Genomic DNA, 17,222 nt, shown 5'->3' with positions numbered 1-17,222 from the left:
GTGGTAACAGATTGGCGCCCAACGTGGGGCCCTCTTCCGACAAGGCGTCGGAGACCCCCATTCTTCAAGTCGATGTCCGTATCCGGAGTGGTGACACGAGCCCGCTCCCATATAATGGAATCTGCGAACGTGGAGAAGGAAGTCGAAGTGCAGCGACCGCTGCTCACCACTACAAACGACATCCCAACAGCTCCAGGTCCTTGTGGCGAGGCCATGCCTGCCAACACGACTTCGGTAACAAGTGTCGTCCCCACGGTCGTACTACGAGGTGAGGAGTACCTACCGACGTTCAGCGGCGACCCTGACGAGGACCCGGAATTATTCATGGCCGAAGTACAAGAGTTTTTCGCCGCACCCCAGAATGCCTCCTTGCCCGAGCGCGTCAAAGTAAGATTGGCCCATAGACAACTACGGGGTCGAGCCCAAAAGTCCAATACCTTTTTTATCACTCGAGACAAGACCATCTCGGACCTGGAGGCGCGGCTCCTGGAGGAATTCGGAACAGAGGCAAACTTCGCAGAGCTTTATAGGGAGTTCCAAAAGGGTACCCTCAGTTTGGATGAGCCGGTGGAAGTATTTTTCGCAAGGAAGACCGCCCTGTACCGACGGCTGTTCCCTGACGCACCAGAGTCAAGGCTGGTCAAGGAATTGATCAATCAAATGCCCTCACAGGCCCGTCTGACCCTGGCCGGCCAGTGTCCACAGAAGGTGATCGACCTCAAACGTGCTACTAAGGAGGTTCTTCCGTATTTACGGACGAGTAAGAAGCAGGAAAACTGGCGCAGGACCGACGACAAATCCCCGTCGCGGTCCGCGCAAACCAACTGAGCCAAAAAATCAGCGTTCTACCCAGGATCGAAGTCCGCATTGGCCAGCGGACATTTCAGGCTATTTTGGATTCTGGGGCAACGTTTAATTTCGTTTCTGGTAGTCTCTTTCAGCCCGACAGCTATTCCAGACAACTCTTGGACTTAGCTAGCCAAAGGACAACCATCGAGACTTCTGGCTTCTTCGTCAACAGCCTGCACGTCGGAGAGCACACCTACGAGAATGTCACGTTTTTAGTCGTGGATGAACTCCGTGACGACGTCATCCTCGGACTTCAGTGGTTGCGGGACTCCAGGGCCACCATGGACTTTACCTTGGGATGCGTACACCACGGAGTCACCGACCGTAGCACCAGCTACTGGAATCGGGAATGTCCATGGAGCGATAATACCGACGTGCCAGAGACTGCAAAACTCAACCATGGGTTTCCGTCCTCATATGCTCACAATTTCCGAGACATTGTACGGGAGTTTGCGAGTGTGTTCAGGGAACAAAGTGCCACCGCGACAGTACGCGTCGTGACCCACACCATCAGACTTAATAAGGACGAGCCCTTCCGTATCCGACCCTACCATCTGTCAGAGGACAAGAAGCGCGCCCTCTATGAGTGCGTTAATGAAATGTTAGCGGCTGGGGTGATCGAGAGGTCGGATAGCGAATATTGTTCACCGGTGGTGTTGGTAAAGAAGAAAGACGGGACGGTACGGTTTTGTACGGACTATAGGCGTCTGAACCGGCTAACTAAGGACGAGGCAGCACCTCTGCCGCGAATTCAGGAGGTGTTGCGCGATTTTGGGACGGCCACTGTGTATTCGTCGCTCGACCTCAAGTCCGGCTATTGGCAAATTCCGATGGATCAGGCATCAAAAAGATTGACTGCGTTCGCGACTCCAGACGGTGCCACATACCAGTACCGCGTCATGCCGTTCGGTTTAAAGAACGCTCCGGCGACCTTTCAAAAGCTCATGGCGCGAGTGCTCACCGGTCTTTTGGGCAGGTACGTTCATGTGTACCTGGACGATATCATCGTCTACTCCAGGTCATACGAAGAGCACGTCACACATCTGCGTCAAGTATTCGAGCGCCTCCGGGAGTACGGTCTACGTTGCGCGAATGCGAAGTGCCGGTTTGGAGTCCAAGAGCTGCCGTACCTGGGACACGTGATTGGCAGTGAGTGCAACCGACCCCAGGAGAGGCACTTGCGACAAATTCAAGACGCATCGATCCCGCGAACTAAGAAGCAGCTCCAGAGCTTCTTAGGGCTCGCCAACTGGGTGCGAGAGTATGTGCCGCGATTTGCGGAAATCGCAGCACCATTGACCGACCTCCTTCACAAGGGAAAAACATTTAAATGCACCCCAGCGGTTCAGGAGGCGTTCGATAATTTAAAGGCTGCCATCGATAAACCTCTCATGCTGCACCGCCCGAATCCCGAACTCAACTTCATCCTCCAGACCGACGCCAGTGGCGTGGGAATCGCGGCCGTGTTGTACCAGGAACAGCAGCATACACGCCGCATCATCTCGTATGCTAGTGCCCGCCTGAACGAGGCGCAGCGTCGATACCACATTAACGAACAAGAGTGTCTCGCCATCGTATGGGCCGTCAAGAAATATCGGCCGTATTTGGAAGAGGGGCCTTTTGTTCTCAGAACTGACAACAAAGCGCTTCTGTGGCTAAACACGGCCAAAGAGTCTAACGCCAAACTCACCCGCTGGGCACTCCATCTCCAAGAATTCAGTTTCACGGTAGAGCATTGCCCCGGGAAAGAGAATGAGCTTCCCGACCTGCTGTCGCGTCAACCCGACGAGAACGTTGTCGACACAGAAGATGAAGACGATGAGCGGATGTTGGTCCCAAAGACGTGTCGGCTCCCCACTGAGGCCATCAACACCATCGACGTCCCAACACTCGTAGACGAAGTAAAGGCCGCCCAGTTGACCGACCCCGACTTCCCGGGAATCCTACAGCGGCTCAATCGAATCCAACGAGAAGGGGTCCGAGAACGAGGTGAGAAGACTTTCGCTGAAGTTTACTTCGTCGAATGTGGACATCTTTTCAAGAGGAATGGTCAAAAGAAACTTCTGTGGGTACCGGAGGCTGTCAGGCCACGGATCCTTCATGTATTTCACGATTCACCAGAAGCGGGACACCCCGGACAAGAAGAAACGTACCGATCTCTAAAAAAATTTTACGCCTGGCCCACGGCACAGAGAGACGTGAAGGCACATGTTCGCAATTGTCTGGTTTGTGCAACAACAAAGAGAGGATCCATACAAGCGGCGGCACCGCTGCGATGCCATAACCCCCAGCAGTCTTGGCAGACGATCGCGCTGGATTACATGGGCCCATATGAGGCCACTCCGGATGGTAACCGCTACCTGCTGGTCGTAACCGACCTATTTTCCAGGTGGGTTGAAGCGTTCCCTGTCAAATCGGCGACGGCCCGTGTGACGACCACCATCTTGGAAAAGGAGGTATTTAGCAGGTGGGGGTACCCGAGAGCCGTCATAACAGACAACGGGAGTCAGTTCAGGAGCGGCGTCTTCAGGCGGGCGTGTCACCGCTGGCAGGTGAATCATTGGCCGACCGCAAACTACCACCCTCGGGCAAATCCAACTGAAAGGAGGAACCAGGAGATTAAGAAGATCCTCCGCATAACTCGTCAGACGTTCCCTGAACTACCCTGGGATCATCGGCTGACGAAGGGGCTCTTCAATCTCCGACGACGGCGTAACGCCGCCACCGGTCAAACACCCAGTCACCTACTCCTAGGCTTCGACATCCGCGGCCCCGGCGAGTGGGAATGGGATGATGGTCCCGTCCAGGAGTCGACCAGCGAGCGTCACGAACAGGCCCGAAATCATCAAAGGCGATATCGGAAGCGGTACATCCGACCAGGCCCGCCACTCACAAAATTTCAACTGGGGGATCTGGTGCTTGTCCGGCACCACACGAGGCGCGGGTTCGAGCCCAAATGGGTAGGTCCCGTGAGGATCATCGCCGATGCTCGTGGTAATTGTTACTGGGTCGAGCGAGGAGCCTATGCAACTCGAGAACACTTGGACAACCTGCGACTCGCACCCAGACAAGTCACACCTAATACCGAGACACCACAAGAGCCCGACGAAACCGGGGATGAAGAGGAAGCCCAGGAGCCCATCACTGTGGGACAATTTCTGCCGGATCAACCTCCTCCTAAGCAATCAAAATTGCGAAGACACCGACGCCGATAAATCGTCCGTCAACGAGCCAAGCGATCCCGCCTGCCGACGCACCAACATAATCATCCTCTGTTGGTGCCGATCCTGATGGCCAACAGGTCGGAGTCAGAGGCGTTTCGGACCTACAAGGGGATATAGAGTCCGAAGACGCCCAAGAGCAGGATAGGGCTTTGTAGTGAATATTTGTATAGTGTTTTCTGATTTGTTAACTAGTTATGTTTTGTTTTACTTTTGTTTAAATTTTAAATATATGTAACGGCTGAAGCCGGCGGTGACCATAACGGAAGTTGGGCCTTCGGGCCGGGGGAGAGTGTTACTTCCGTACCGAGATGATTTGATCGGTTTTGATTTAAAAAAAAAATAAATAAAATAAAAAAAGAAAAGTGGGCGAAAGGGGAATGACAGTGACGGAAGTTTTTTTTTAGTTGTTGACTGAACGGTCCCAACTTACGTAAAATTGGCATCACCGTCCGCAAATCGGCCTTGTCTTGTGTTCGTTATACCTAACTGATTTCCCTCTAACAAGTAAGTGCACGACTTTTCAACCGCATCAGTGTCCCCGAGCCGGGAACGATAAGAGACATCGCACCTATCACCGGTACCCACAGTGGTCGTAGCTTGACCACCAGAAGCCCCGGTGGTAACACTACGTTAGCGTTTTCAAATTCCCATCGAAGAAGATTAGAATGCAAGAATGGATGCGGATTTTGGAACTAGAAAATTGGCGCGTGAGGTCTTTGTTGCTCGTTCCATTAGGTCTAAAATCCATTTTAAATTATAAACCTGTATTGATGGTAGGGTCCATACACCCGAGTGGGTAGCTTTTGCAGTTCTTATTTATTTTCAACAATTCATACTGCACCTTTATTGGTCTTTAATGGTCTCTGTGTACGACTTTAGAAAAAAAATCTTGTCCTGAGCTGTACAGTGTACAGGTGGCATGTGTTGGAATTTGCACTCGAGCTAATGCAATCAAGGTGAACTAAAAGGACTTCTATCTTCATTTTGGATAGGATACTTGTTCAGAATACAGGACTATGAAATTTTACTAATAACAATAGCTATCTTATAAAACAGGATACACATAATTACCTTGACTTGGTCACCTGATATACTTTGACTGAAGTAAAGTTGCAATACGAGAATTAGAAAAATCTTTTAGTGATGATTAACTGACAGCTAACAAGGCTAACAATGACAAAATAGTGAGTGACAGTGAGTGATCACAAAACTTCAAAACTAGTAACTTTTTTTAAAGGTTGGCGAAGCAACGTTGTCAGACGTTAGTGGGCCATTCCACAGACCACTTTCTGACGTCAGTGTCACGGCCTGTTAAAATAGAGACAGCCTTGGTAATACCCATGGAGGTAGTATTAACAGGAGGGAGCATTCCCTATACCGTCAATGCTTTAGATGCGGTATCAGTCGGTCACTCTCTGGTATAGTTTTCCCATTTATAATTTGGTTTTACTACCAGCCCTGTTGTCAGGGAGTTAAATACCCCGACAATAGGCAACTACCGCCATAAATCCTAGGACTGTAAAAGAAGGTCCGTTATCTGTTGTCTGAGTAGGCTACAATATCTTCATGTCTATTGCCAAAACCACAACCCCAGCCCCTAATAATTACAATTGTACTGCCATAAAACCAAATTATAAATGGGAAAACTATACCACTTCATGACTCTTCTCAAACTACGCGCAAGCGTTAGTGACACTGCCCACTGCTGACCCTCTGCTGGGATCTTTCCACATGGTGCGCTCTGCATTTAGTACCACTTTATGGCAGTGCGCATTTACGCGGCATTTCCGCTTTTTTCAAATAGTGCTCCCTCCTGTTAATACTACCTCCATGGTAATACCGCTATTACAGGCATTTGTAAGTTTGAAGGTGTGCTATTATTCCCTTTTGTTTTTGACCTGGATAAAAAAAATCGATTTTGGTTGAAAGAAAATATCCCTAAATCGAGTACATATTAAAAAAAAAAATTAATGGAGGTTTTCTTTTCTTATATCTGGACGTGTGCAGTTTAGCTCCATATCCGGCATTTCCGACAATTTCAAGTCTCAGGGACTGAACGATGAGCACGACAAACATGACAAATTACTTACTATTAAATACAATATTATTTTTATAGAAATAGATTTTCGCAAATGTGTCGTCAGTAACGTGCGTTCATTTAATTTTTTGGTAAATTTATCTTCAAAGTTGGCGTTGAGAGTCGATTGTGAACGCACTATGCGGATTACGGACCAGGGATTGACTGTTTAAATACATAATTATTTATTTAATTATATGTATTACGTTTTTACACGAGTGGTGCGTTCATAATCGACTCTTTAACGCCAACTTTGACTTTGAGGATAAATTTAAACAAACGCACGATATGTTTCACATTTTTTGTTTAAAAGATGATAGTTTTAAATAAAATGGAAAAACTTGTTTTTTTACAAGTGGCTGTAATAAGAAAAAGAATAGTTATTTTTATATTAAGTGCGTAAAGTGAGTATTTTTTGTGCATGAAAAGGTCTTTTACGCCGAGACGCAGGTCGAGGCAGTAAAAGCCTTTGAATGCACAAAAAATCATCTTCATGTACGAAATATAAACAATATTTTTTCTACAGGTGCGTCCTAAAAAACGCCGCAAGCCATATCTCCGTTATTTATGGCTTGATTTAAATAAAACAAAAACTGGAATAAATCACTTTAAAAGCACTATAAGTACTATGGCGGACAATAAATTTAGGCCGGCCTGTCATTGACTTGACATCAAAATGTGAAGCTGGCATTATGTTCAACTAACCCCATTTTCGATTTTGGTCATTCTTGTCATCGTGACAGCGATAATAAAAATTAAAATTGGGAAAAGAAGCGTGCACCAGAGAGAAGTGTTACTACAAATCAGTTATGCTAGTGCGTCATGATCTGTAAGTTACGAAAAGGGCGAAGGAAACGCCAAACAGCTTGAAAACCTTCAGTTTGACAAACTGACACATCAGTCATAATGACAATAAATGGTCGCTTGCATTGACTTTTTTGAAATGTCAGAAATTTGCCGGCCTAAATTTATTGTCCGCCATAGTACGGTGCGATCAATTAAAAAATAAATCGAGTCGGCGTGTTACCTATGGCAACCCATGCTATAGCATAGGCTCCAAAGCAAACTCGATTTATTTTTTAAATGATCGCTCGGTACAACATAGACTATTTTTTTTTCAAAAAATAGTTCAAGGTCAGAAGATAATCAACTTTGTTTTTTCAAATAGCTTGGTATATTTTCTTACTCCGATTTTGAAAGAGATAATTTTTCTGAATCCACCGATATGTTAGAATGTGCTTATTAGTAACCGAGAAAATAAATAAATAAAATTTGTTTCACAGTCTAGGACTGGTTTACAAATCTATGAGGGGCATGATGACCAACTCAATAGACCGAGACCAATGGCTTAACGTGACTTCCGAATCACGAGATAGAATATAGCCTTTTTTTTTAATTTCGCCCTGGATGATAATCGAACCCGCGACCCTCGCGTCCCTGAGCCGAAAGTGCCGAAACGGACTCCCTTAGGCTATATTCTGCATATAAAGGGTTTTTTTCCTCGAAAAAAGTCACGTTACTATATGGAAAACAATCCTAAACGCAATATTTATTACACGTTCTGTCTGTATTATTTTTTGTTCCTGTTCTTCAGAAAGTATTGTTATTGCGTTTAGGATTGTTTTCCATAGTATACCTGATTTTTTTCGAAGAAAAACAATAATGCTACTTTATTTATTTATTTTCGCGGTAACTGTTAAATGCATTTTTCGGCCTACCATAATCTGGGAAATATAGCGTTACCTTACACTTTAGGTCAAGGGAGCTGCGATTTCCCGAACAATGTCAAAAATTTCTAGTGGAATACGGGAAAAATCTAGTGGAGTACGGGAAAAATGTGCGGACACCGTTAGTTTATTCTTTTCACAGTTTCTTTAAAATTAAAGTGTTCATACGTTACTATAAAAAAACGTTACTATGTAAAAAAACACATTTCCCTGTATACATTTTCCGATAAATGTGTTTGTTTAATTTAAATCGACCAGGGAAAGTATAACCTATCGGGTTGGCAGCTGCATATGTCAAAAAGTTTGACAATTGTTGTTTAGTAAATTTCTGCAAAATGGCACAATAAAACAAAACCACAGAGGTTGATCTATGGTCTTAAATAGTTATAGTAAATTCAAAAAACTCCTGGACTGTCAAAATTAAATTTTAAATAAAATGCTTATTTTGACTGTACTTGGGTATAAAAATATTTCGTTAGAGTGTACCCACGTCAAAATCTAGTTACAAAATATATTTAGGTTATGTTTTCCTTTTTAATCATTGAACTAAAAATGTTTTGAACACTTGAAACAAAATGCAGCAACTAAAAGAACTGGAGCAATTTAATCAAGTTTATAAAAAACACAAAGAAAAACAGACAAACTGAAAACAGGTAAAAACTAAACAATAACGAAAATTGAAAATCGCTTCCCATACCTGTCTGAGTCAGATTCCGCTAAGGATATATTGGGTGAAACATCTCTAATACCCACATACTCGTAGTAAACCAATCAGCTTTAATTAGGTTTTCATTTTCACAATGCAAGATGCTGTTTCTCCACAGTTGGGTTAAAATCAGAAACGTTTTTTTGTTGAAGGTATGGCTTTGTAATATAATAATTTGTATGGCCCTCTTCTCTCGCGCCACCATAGTTCGTTTTGAATTTTTCATTTTGACCTTTTTACAAAATATACTTAAATAATTTTGCAATTTATTTGACAATGTCAATTTAAACAAATGATTTGTTTGAAAAATCAAAAAATCATAGATACCGACCGGGCAATATGAAAATAACTAGTGATTTAACCAACCTAACAACCCCAATTTTCATTTTGACAGTCCAGATGTTTTTTGAATAGACTTTATTTGTATCACAAGGCTAGAAAATGCCAGCCGAGGCGCCAGCCGAAGCGGCTAGTGCGAGCACTTGCAAAACATTTTCTAGCCGTGTAATACACACAATTTTTTCGGCCGACAATTTATTTAAAGCAAAATATAATAATTTTTGTTAAAAAATTACCGAATGGGGAAGCGACAGTCACGACCAAAGGCAATCAATTCCTCAAATATTCAAAACCGTCGTCGTCCTCTCTGTTATTAGTTATTACTAAGACATCGCCCTCGGCCTCTACTGCTACACACAATGTATAGCTTGCGATAAAGGATACAAATTTGCCCGACATCAATAGGGAATGAGTGTAAGTAAGCACGTAGTGAATTTAATGCAAATTGCAAAGTCTCAATCATAATTTACCTTTATCAAAAGAAGAGGGCACTTGGAAAAGGAAAATAGGAGTAGGTACAAAATAAATTTTTAAACTGTCAGCTAGAATAGTGTGAAATTTCTATCAGAATAATCAAAGGCAAAATGACAATAAAGCTTGAACTACATCGAATTTTTCAAAACTGACAGAAGTTTGATGTCCCACTTTTTTTGCTCGCAATAGTACAGAGTGATCAACAAGAATCCAAATCAGAGCAAGCGTTGCAAATTATCGGTCACGTCGTAGCAAAATCATATGCACATAAGCGGTCAAAACATGGGCGTAGACAATTTATGGTCTCAAACGCTACTTAATAAAAAATGATACTTTATGAATTTTAGACGTTGGAATTATAATTGTGCATTTTATTATTATTATAAGATAAGGGAAACAATTTATAAGATTAACAAGAGCAACATTTTACATTTGTAAGAGTAAGTAAATTATCATCTTTATTGCCAAACGCGACGCTACTGGTACGGAGATGCTTCGTTGAAATGTCACATTTCAAAATTCAAGGTTGTTGTTGTTGACAATTTAAGTGATTTAACCTAGAAAACAAATCTTCGATTTCGGCAAAGTTTACAGACGTTTATTGAAGTTGTAAGCAATAATTATCCCAGAATAAGTTGTAAAATGGGTTTTACCATTAAAGAGAAGGCATTTTTATTAGATTATTTTCGAAAGACGGTGAAACAAGAAAATGAAGACTGGCCTTACTTTGTACCCCCTTACACCGAAGAATTTTAAGCCAGATGTCCGAACCTGATGGTATTGGTTATCAACAAGTTTATCAATGTCTTAAAATTATAGTGCCTAATTTTAGCAAATCATAACCCATCATTAAGAAGAAGTCAGGTCAGTCCTTAGTTCAAATTTTAGAAATGGTGCAAAATGTTCAACAAATTATCAAGGAACATCCCTCAACTTCCATAAGGCGTTTAAGACAACAAGTTAAATTGTGTTATGGCACTTATCAGAAATTTTTTAAGAAGGATATTAATTTGTTTCCCTTTGTGTGTTGCAAGAAATAAAACCCACACATTACCCTAAACAAATTGACAGCTTCATAAGGGTTTTTGAAATTATGAGAGGCGAGTTTGATTCTGTCTGGACCACAATGGAGAACATTTTGAGCAGATTTTGTGAAAACTTATTTTTTGACCTTGGAGTAATTTAAATGTTTTAAACACTGCTAGAAAAGATACGGGTAAGTTCTCAATTACCCAAAAATTAGAGAATAATAACTTTTACACTTTTCTTACAGAAAACAACAGAACAAAGAATTGTGAAAAATAATTATTTTTAAAATTTTGTAACTCAAGATTGTGCCTTATGAAGGAATTTTGTGTAACTGTGTGTTTTTTCCTTAATCAATAATAAATAATAATTAATTATAACTTGCTTTTAAATCTATTATTCATGAATTACAAAAAATTTATAAAGGCAATTAATGATAGATTTTTGCGAGGTAGGCAACCAACAAAACGAGTGTCCACAGCAAGTAAATAAAAGCGGCTGATCCATGATAGAAATACGTTTCGATAAAACAAAAGATGAGGTAGCACTCTTGATTTGGTTTCTTGTTGATCACTCTGTATAGTTTATCTCAATTCTAAATTTCCACCACCTGTTGAATTATGTTGGCAAAATAAAAATATTTCTAAATTGGGGATTCTTATAACCAAAGTTGGCAATATAATTATTTTATAAACATGATTCGAAAACTTTAAAATTAGTTCATAAGTTTATTTTGCTTTTAGAATTTAATTTTCTACCTACTTACTTGCTGCATTTTAAAAAAGGTTTTCATTCTCTTCCTTTATTTTAAAATTTTGAGTTGTAAAAACGGAGATTGACAGATAACCTAACAAATACAATCTGACGCATTTTTCACCAAACAGTGTTGCCGGCTGTATTTCCAACGTAGAATGCAGTGTTGGTGGAAATTTAGAATTGAGACAGACTTTACTATGCCAGCGAATACATTTCGGACATCAATCTCATGTCATTGTCATTAGTTGTAAAACACCCTTGACATATAGGTTGTCCCAGAACTGGCGTACATCCCGTTAACCAGGTGCTCCGCTCTTTCTGCTGAGAAAGATTTCACTAGAATTTTTTTATTTAACCTTATAGTTTTTAAACTACAGCAATTTTAAGTTAGCCGATCACAACAGAAAGATTACAGGTAAATCTACCGTGAGCTGTTGTTTCCTAGGAAACGCTGGATTGAATTAATATTTGTCTACGATGATTGGTTAAATTAAAATCGTTGTAACTTAAAAACAAAAGGATTTAAACAATTTTTTTTGCAGAGTCCATTTCGGAATAAATATTTACATTTGCAGTTAACGGGATGTACGCCAGTTCTGGCACACTCTGTATTAATAACCCTATTTTCCACAGTTGTCACTTTGACACAATTCACATGTTCAGATTCAGTTAATCTGACGTTACTTTGAAGTATGTATTGAGAAAATAATTTTAATATGTCAGAAATTATGACAATAAAGCGTAGACTAGGTACATTTCATTTTTCCAAATGACAGCAAATTTGGTGTCCGAAATTTATTCTCTGGCATAGTATTATTCCGGACACGGAATCTTGGCCAACATTTTTTTGACATTTCTAAAAAAATTATGTAAACCAATCATTAGCGTCATTAATAAATGACAATTATTAAAAATCAGTTGGACGTCAATATAATTATGTATTCAGAATTTAGGCCTTCTTTTAAAACTCGCACTGCATCTGGTCTCACATTTAATTCACTATCTCAACTAGACATTTTTTCAGTCGATTAACACACCTAAATCAAAATTTCAAGCACTAACAGTGAAAATTTAACCTAATAAACACAGCAAATAATTTGTTAGGAAAAAAAAAACAAATGAGCGGTCATCGTTGTCAAGGAATTGATTCCTCAGCATTCGATTCTTTATTGAAGATGTCAAATTCTACAATAAAATTAGTCTTGATTTTTAAAAAAATTAATATTTTGGTCAGCCGAAAAGTCTAATACAAATGTTGTACGGGAGGTATTTTCCGGCGCTCCAACTAATCAGCCACTCGGCTGCGCCATCGTGGCCGAAACCAGTTGTCGCGCCGGAAAATTCACCTCCCGTACTCTAATGTAAACATGCGGCATATCGTTGAATTCAGAAAAATAATCTCTTTCAAAGTGGGTATAAAAAAATATACCAAGCTTTAAAAAAAAAACAAAGTTGATTATTATCATCTGACCTTGAATTATTTTTTGAAAAAAAATTAGTCTATGTTGTGCTTATAGTGCTTTTGAAGTGATTTATTCCAGTTTTTGTTTTATTTAAATCAAGCCATAAATAACGGAGATATGGCTTGCGGCATTTTTTAGGACGCACCTGTAAGTACAATTATTTTCAAAACTAAATTTTAAAATTCAAATTTTTGAAGGAAATCTGAAGTATGTATATCAACCAGTGACCATGTTGCTAGGTAACTAATAAAAAACAGTGCGTGAAGTGAAACACAGAAAAAGTTATGTGCGAGAAATCGCCTCCAGGACCGTTAGTGATAGTTTAATAATTTCGAAATCATTTTTAATAATAGAAAGTAAAAATACTAACCCTTGAGATTGAATATTTATTCTGAAACACTTGCTTCTTATGTGTTTTGCATGTATTTTCATTCCATAACAAGTAACTGAATGAATAGTCCATAATTATGTTCAACGAAATACACAGATTGCCATGGATTTTAAAACTGTCAGTGTCAGATATCAATGCGACGTTCTATAGTATGGTGCGATCAATTAAAAAATTAATCGAGTCGGCGTGTTACCTATGGCAACCCATGCTATAGCATAGGCTCCAAAGCAAACTCGATTTATTTTTTAAGTGATCGCTCGGTATAATCTTTGATTTTATATTAATAAATAATATAAAATCAAAGGTATAATTTAGAATAAGTGGCATCGCGGTAGGCGTTGATTCTCTAAAGTGAGCTTTATGTTGTGTCAAAAAATTTAGTAAACATGTGAAACCGTCATTACTTTATTCTGAGGTTATGCGTTATATAATTTTGACATGGTTTTCACCCACAGCAGAGATAACCCCTAGACAAATAATACGAAACAAGGAAATTACAAATACTTATAACAAGAAAATAAACACAAAACGATTCCAATGATAATATCAAGGCCAAATTAAAATCAAAGGTTACCAACAGCATCGAAACTAGGGTATTATTAGCAAGGGTCTTGCTGCCAACGTAAATTTGAATTTCCAACGCCTACCGCGATGCCATTATTCTGAATTATAATACAGGGTCTATCAGAACTGGCGGACCAAAATAATACGGTGAATTCATCATCTTCTGGGAATAATAGGAAAAATGTTCAAAAAAATCTATCTTAAATAGTAATTAGGAAAGAAGCAATTTAAACTACCTAGAACATGTGAACATGTTAACATTGAAAAATTGCGGTACAATAGAGTTGTGGCAATTGTTTTTACAGTAAAAATTTATTGTTCTACAACTGGGATGAAGAACTATCAGCGAATAAATCACAAATAAAAAGTAAATAATTTCAAAATTTATTTAATGCGACAGAAAGACGGTTAGGGGATTTTGAGAAAAACTTGGTGTATTATTGTCACATTGACTGGGTGCAGCGTAAGAAGGTACCTAACATTGGCGTTATTTGGCAACCTCTTATTATCAATTCAAATTTTATGTCTGTCATTCAGACGATCTGTCCAGCTGGTATCAGCAATCACTTACCTTACAGGCTGATCGGCCGATGACCGTACAGTTCCATTTCTATTGACGAGAAACTGCAGATATTGAGCTAGATCTCCCATTTCACCGTATTCAATGACGGTCCAGGGTGGCTGTTCGGCCGTACAAACTCCCAGAACTTTACAAATATTCGGATCAGATAAGCTGGCGAGAAAGCGGACTTCTCGAAGTGATTCCATTGAACCTGTCGCAGCATCACTTTTCGCTCTTTCCGGACTTGGTGTTCGGACAGCCACTAAACGACATACGCCCGGAATTATGTCCTCCAAACCTTCCGTTTCACAGAGGGTAATCTGGAAATGTTATGACGTTATAGATTTTTCCTTAGCCTACCTTTTATTTTTACAAGGCGAAGCAATAAAATGTTATTTCTTTAATAAAATTTATTTTTCGCTTAAAGAATTCGGGCCCAGCTGTCAACACGGATCGATTTAAGTCTAAATGCCGAGCCAAATTGATAAAAACCTGTATCGGGTGCCTCGAAAACATCCACATTTACAGAAATAGAAGCAATTTTTTGATAGTTAGATGATAAATTTAAGTTTAATCCTATAAAAGTTTCGGATAGTTATTTTTAACCGTTAATATCTTGGAGAAATTGCTCGTGTAGAATGTAGAGAGATAGAAGGGAAATGAAAAATATAAGGAGGTATTTCGTTTCCTGATTTAGCCAAATCCAACAAAATAATTGTCTTAATTAAGTAAGCAGATAAGAGGTTTAATTAAATAAGATGTAATTTATCCAATTTAATGAGTTACCTCTCCGGCGTGACAGGATCCGACTTTTTCCAGTGGCCTCAGAGAATATCGCGGTATCGGTACTAATTCCGCTTCTCTGCAATTGTAAGCGTGACCCATGCTTGGAGCAATGTTCCAGCACACAACTGGCGGTGGTATCTGCAATATTAATTTATTATCTTGAGTTTCATGATTTATGGCATCGTGGAATTGTAATCTAACAAGAAACAGAAGCGCTATTTCTATCTTTGGAATAATAATCAAACATTTCATGCTTCAAATCATCCTAATTACTCCAGCACTCGTGAAAGGTAAATTTTACCCCGCAAGGCATTTATGTGAATTGCTATTAATGGGCAATTTATCCTGATAAATCAATATGTCAACATTAAAAGTGCTCAAAACCTTTATAAAACTATGTATAAGTATGTTAATCGTAGAGTCTATGCATCGGTTCGGCTAATTTTCGGCTGATTATTATTTTTGAAATTCTTGCCGATTAATTATGATGAATATCGAAACGGGTTCGATTAATTTTAATGTCACTAACACGTTTTCGGAAAAGTTCGGTCGAGTTCAATTCTCTGACAGCCAGCCGTCTGAGGTATTGAAATTGCTAATTTATTGCTTGTATTGGTACAAATAAACCGCAACTTTGATCTATAACGTTACCCTGTGTTTCTCCCTAGGCGCTGTGTGATATCGTTTCCGATTTGGTGGATCAGTAGCAACTCTCGGAAAATAATTTCCTAAATTAATCATCTTCGACTTAGGACTTATTGCTGGCGTGCTTTGTAAACTTCTGTAGTGCTGAGGAGACGAAGCTGAAATAGGACTTTGATGTAACGTCGGTGAATCGGGTAACGGAGGTACTTCCGGAGGTTCTTCCGGTTCTTCTATTGTCGATGAACACCTCAGCGTTGCATAATTTGGTGTATAATAATTCCCGACAAGCGGGGATCGATATTGTTCAAAAGAAACTGACGACGGATCGCCTGGTGCTTCTTGACTTACAGGTGTCGGGTGGCTGCTGGCAGCTGCATTATTGCTTGACGACAAATTCATTAACAAGTCCTAGAAATTGGATCGTTTTTCTATCGCACCTAGTTATATTAAAGGCAGCTGTACCTTCATGTTAATTGTAACACCGAACGGATTTTTCAGTAGTGTTGGAGAACCTTGCAACTTGTGTCTCTTATTCAAGATTAAAATGATCACAAAAACTATCAACAGTAACAACATTATTGCCGTTAGAACACCTATGATTATTTCCACGTATGTATCTCCTTCTTTGCGAGCTGCAACTACAGAAACATGAGCTGCATTTTAATCTAAACTGAAATTTGTGGTACTTACTTGTTTCAAAAGCATCCAAGGAGTTTCCACCAGCTGAACTAATTATGAGTTCGTTTTCGCTAAGGTCGAGAGATTCTTCTTCGGAAATATTGAACGCGACAGGCACTGAAACCACGTAGTCATCAGTTATTTTAATGCAGCTCGTATGCAGGCTCTCATGAAAGCCCTCTGTGCAGATGGCTAAGAATGATAGTACACGTTATGGACACAACATATGAAAACCGCTGTCCTAAGCATTTTAAAGCTTGCAAAAATTTTATGTCCTTTTAAACCTGTGTCCATTTTCATTGTAAATAACGTAGGTAGACAGTTAAAATAGGTACACACGATTACAGGTTTGCTTTTCATTTTTACTGGTGACTAATAACTTTCATTTCTATTCCCTTTACTATTATTCTGCTCTTAACTCACTTTAAAAAATAAAAATGTTAATTAACTGTGTTTACTAAAATAAATTAATGTCTGGTTTGCAATGACGGCTTTCGACGAAATATTATTTCGTATCGTTCAGTATCATTTAACTCCAATAATTATGAAATATTTTAAACCATAATTGTAGCTGATTAAGTTTTATTTTGGGAAAAATAATTTCTGTGGAACAACAATTTAAGAAAAAATAAGTGTGAAATTTACCAGAATCAAAGGCTACTTCACTGAGCATCATCCAACGGTCTGCGAAAAACAGACGCAGTTTGATGAAACGAGCAAGTCTTTGATGAAGATTAATGGAGACGTTCCGAGCATTTTCCAGTACTCGATCCGGCATGTATGAATAGGACAGTGTTGCTCCATTGTAGAAGCGTCCGCCAATACTGAACATCACTTTGGCTTTGGAGAAAACCTAAAGGAAAAATGACAAGACAATCAAACCAATTATTCCTCTTTATGAGATAGCCGATAGATCAAAGGCGACATTGTTAATAAATTGTATTTAACAAAGGAA

At 39.9% G+C, this 17,222-nt stretch overlaps 1 protein-coding gene across 1 annotated transcript in view; it reads right to left on the bottom strand.

Moving 5' to 3' along the window:
- The window catches only part of LOC138141231 (discoidin domain-containing receptor 2-like), a 173,371-nt gene that overhangs the window by 12,936 nt on the left and 143,213 nt on the right, over positions 1-17,222 (bottom strand). Inside the window, exons 8-13 of the mRNA XM_069061930.1 lie at positions 16,913-17,120; positions 16,280-16,384; positions 16,052-16,227; positions 15,596-15,997; positions 14,945-15,082; positions 14,168-14,478 (exon numbers count right to left, since the gene is read on the bottom strand). Of these exons, the coding sequence (XP_068918031.1) occupies positions 14,168-14,478; positions 14,945-15,082; positions 15,596-15,997; positions 16,052-16,227; positions 16,280-16,384; positions 16,913-17,120 (1,340 nt within the window). The remainder of the gene's footprint in view (positions 1-14,167; positions 14,479-14,944; positions 15,083-15,595; positions 15,998-16,051; positions 16,228-16,279; positions 16,385-16,912; positions 17,121-17,222) is intronic.

Source organism: Tenebrio molitor, chromosome 1 (genome assembly GCF_963966145.1).
Source record: "Tenebrio molitor chromosome 1, icTenMoli1.1, whole genome shotgun sequence".
NCBI lineage: Eukaryota > Metazoa > Arthropoda > Insecta > Coleoptera > Tenebrionidae > Tenebrio > Tenebrio molitor.
The sequence above is the reverse complement of the archived record's forward strand: the minus strand, read 5'-3'. Positions and strand labels throughout refer to the sequence as shown.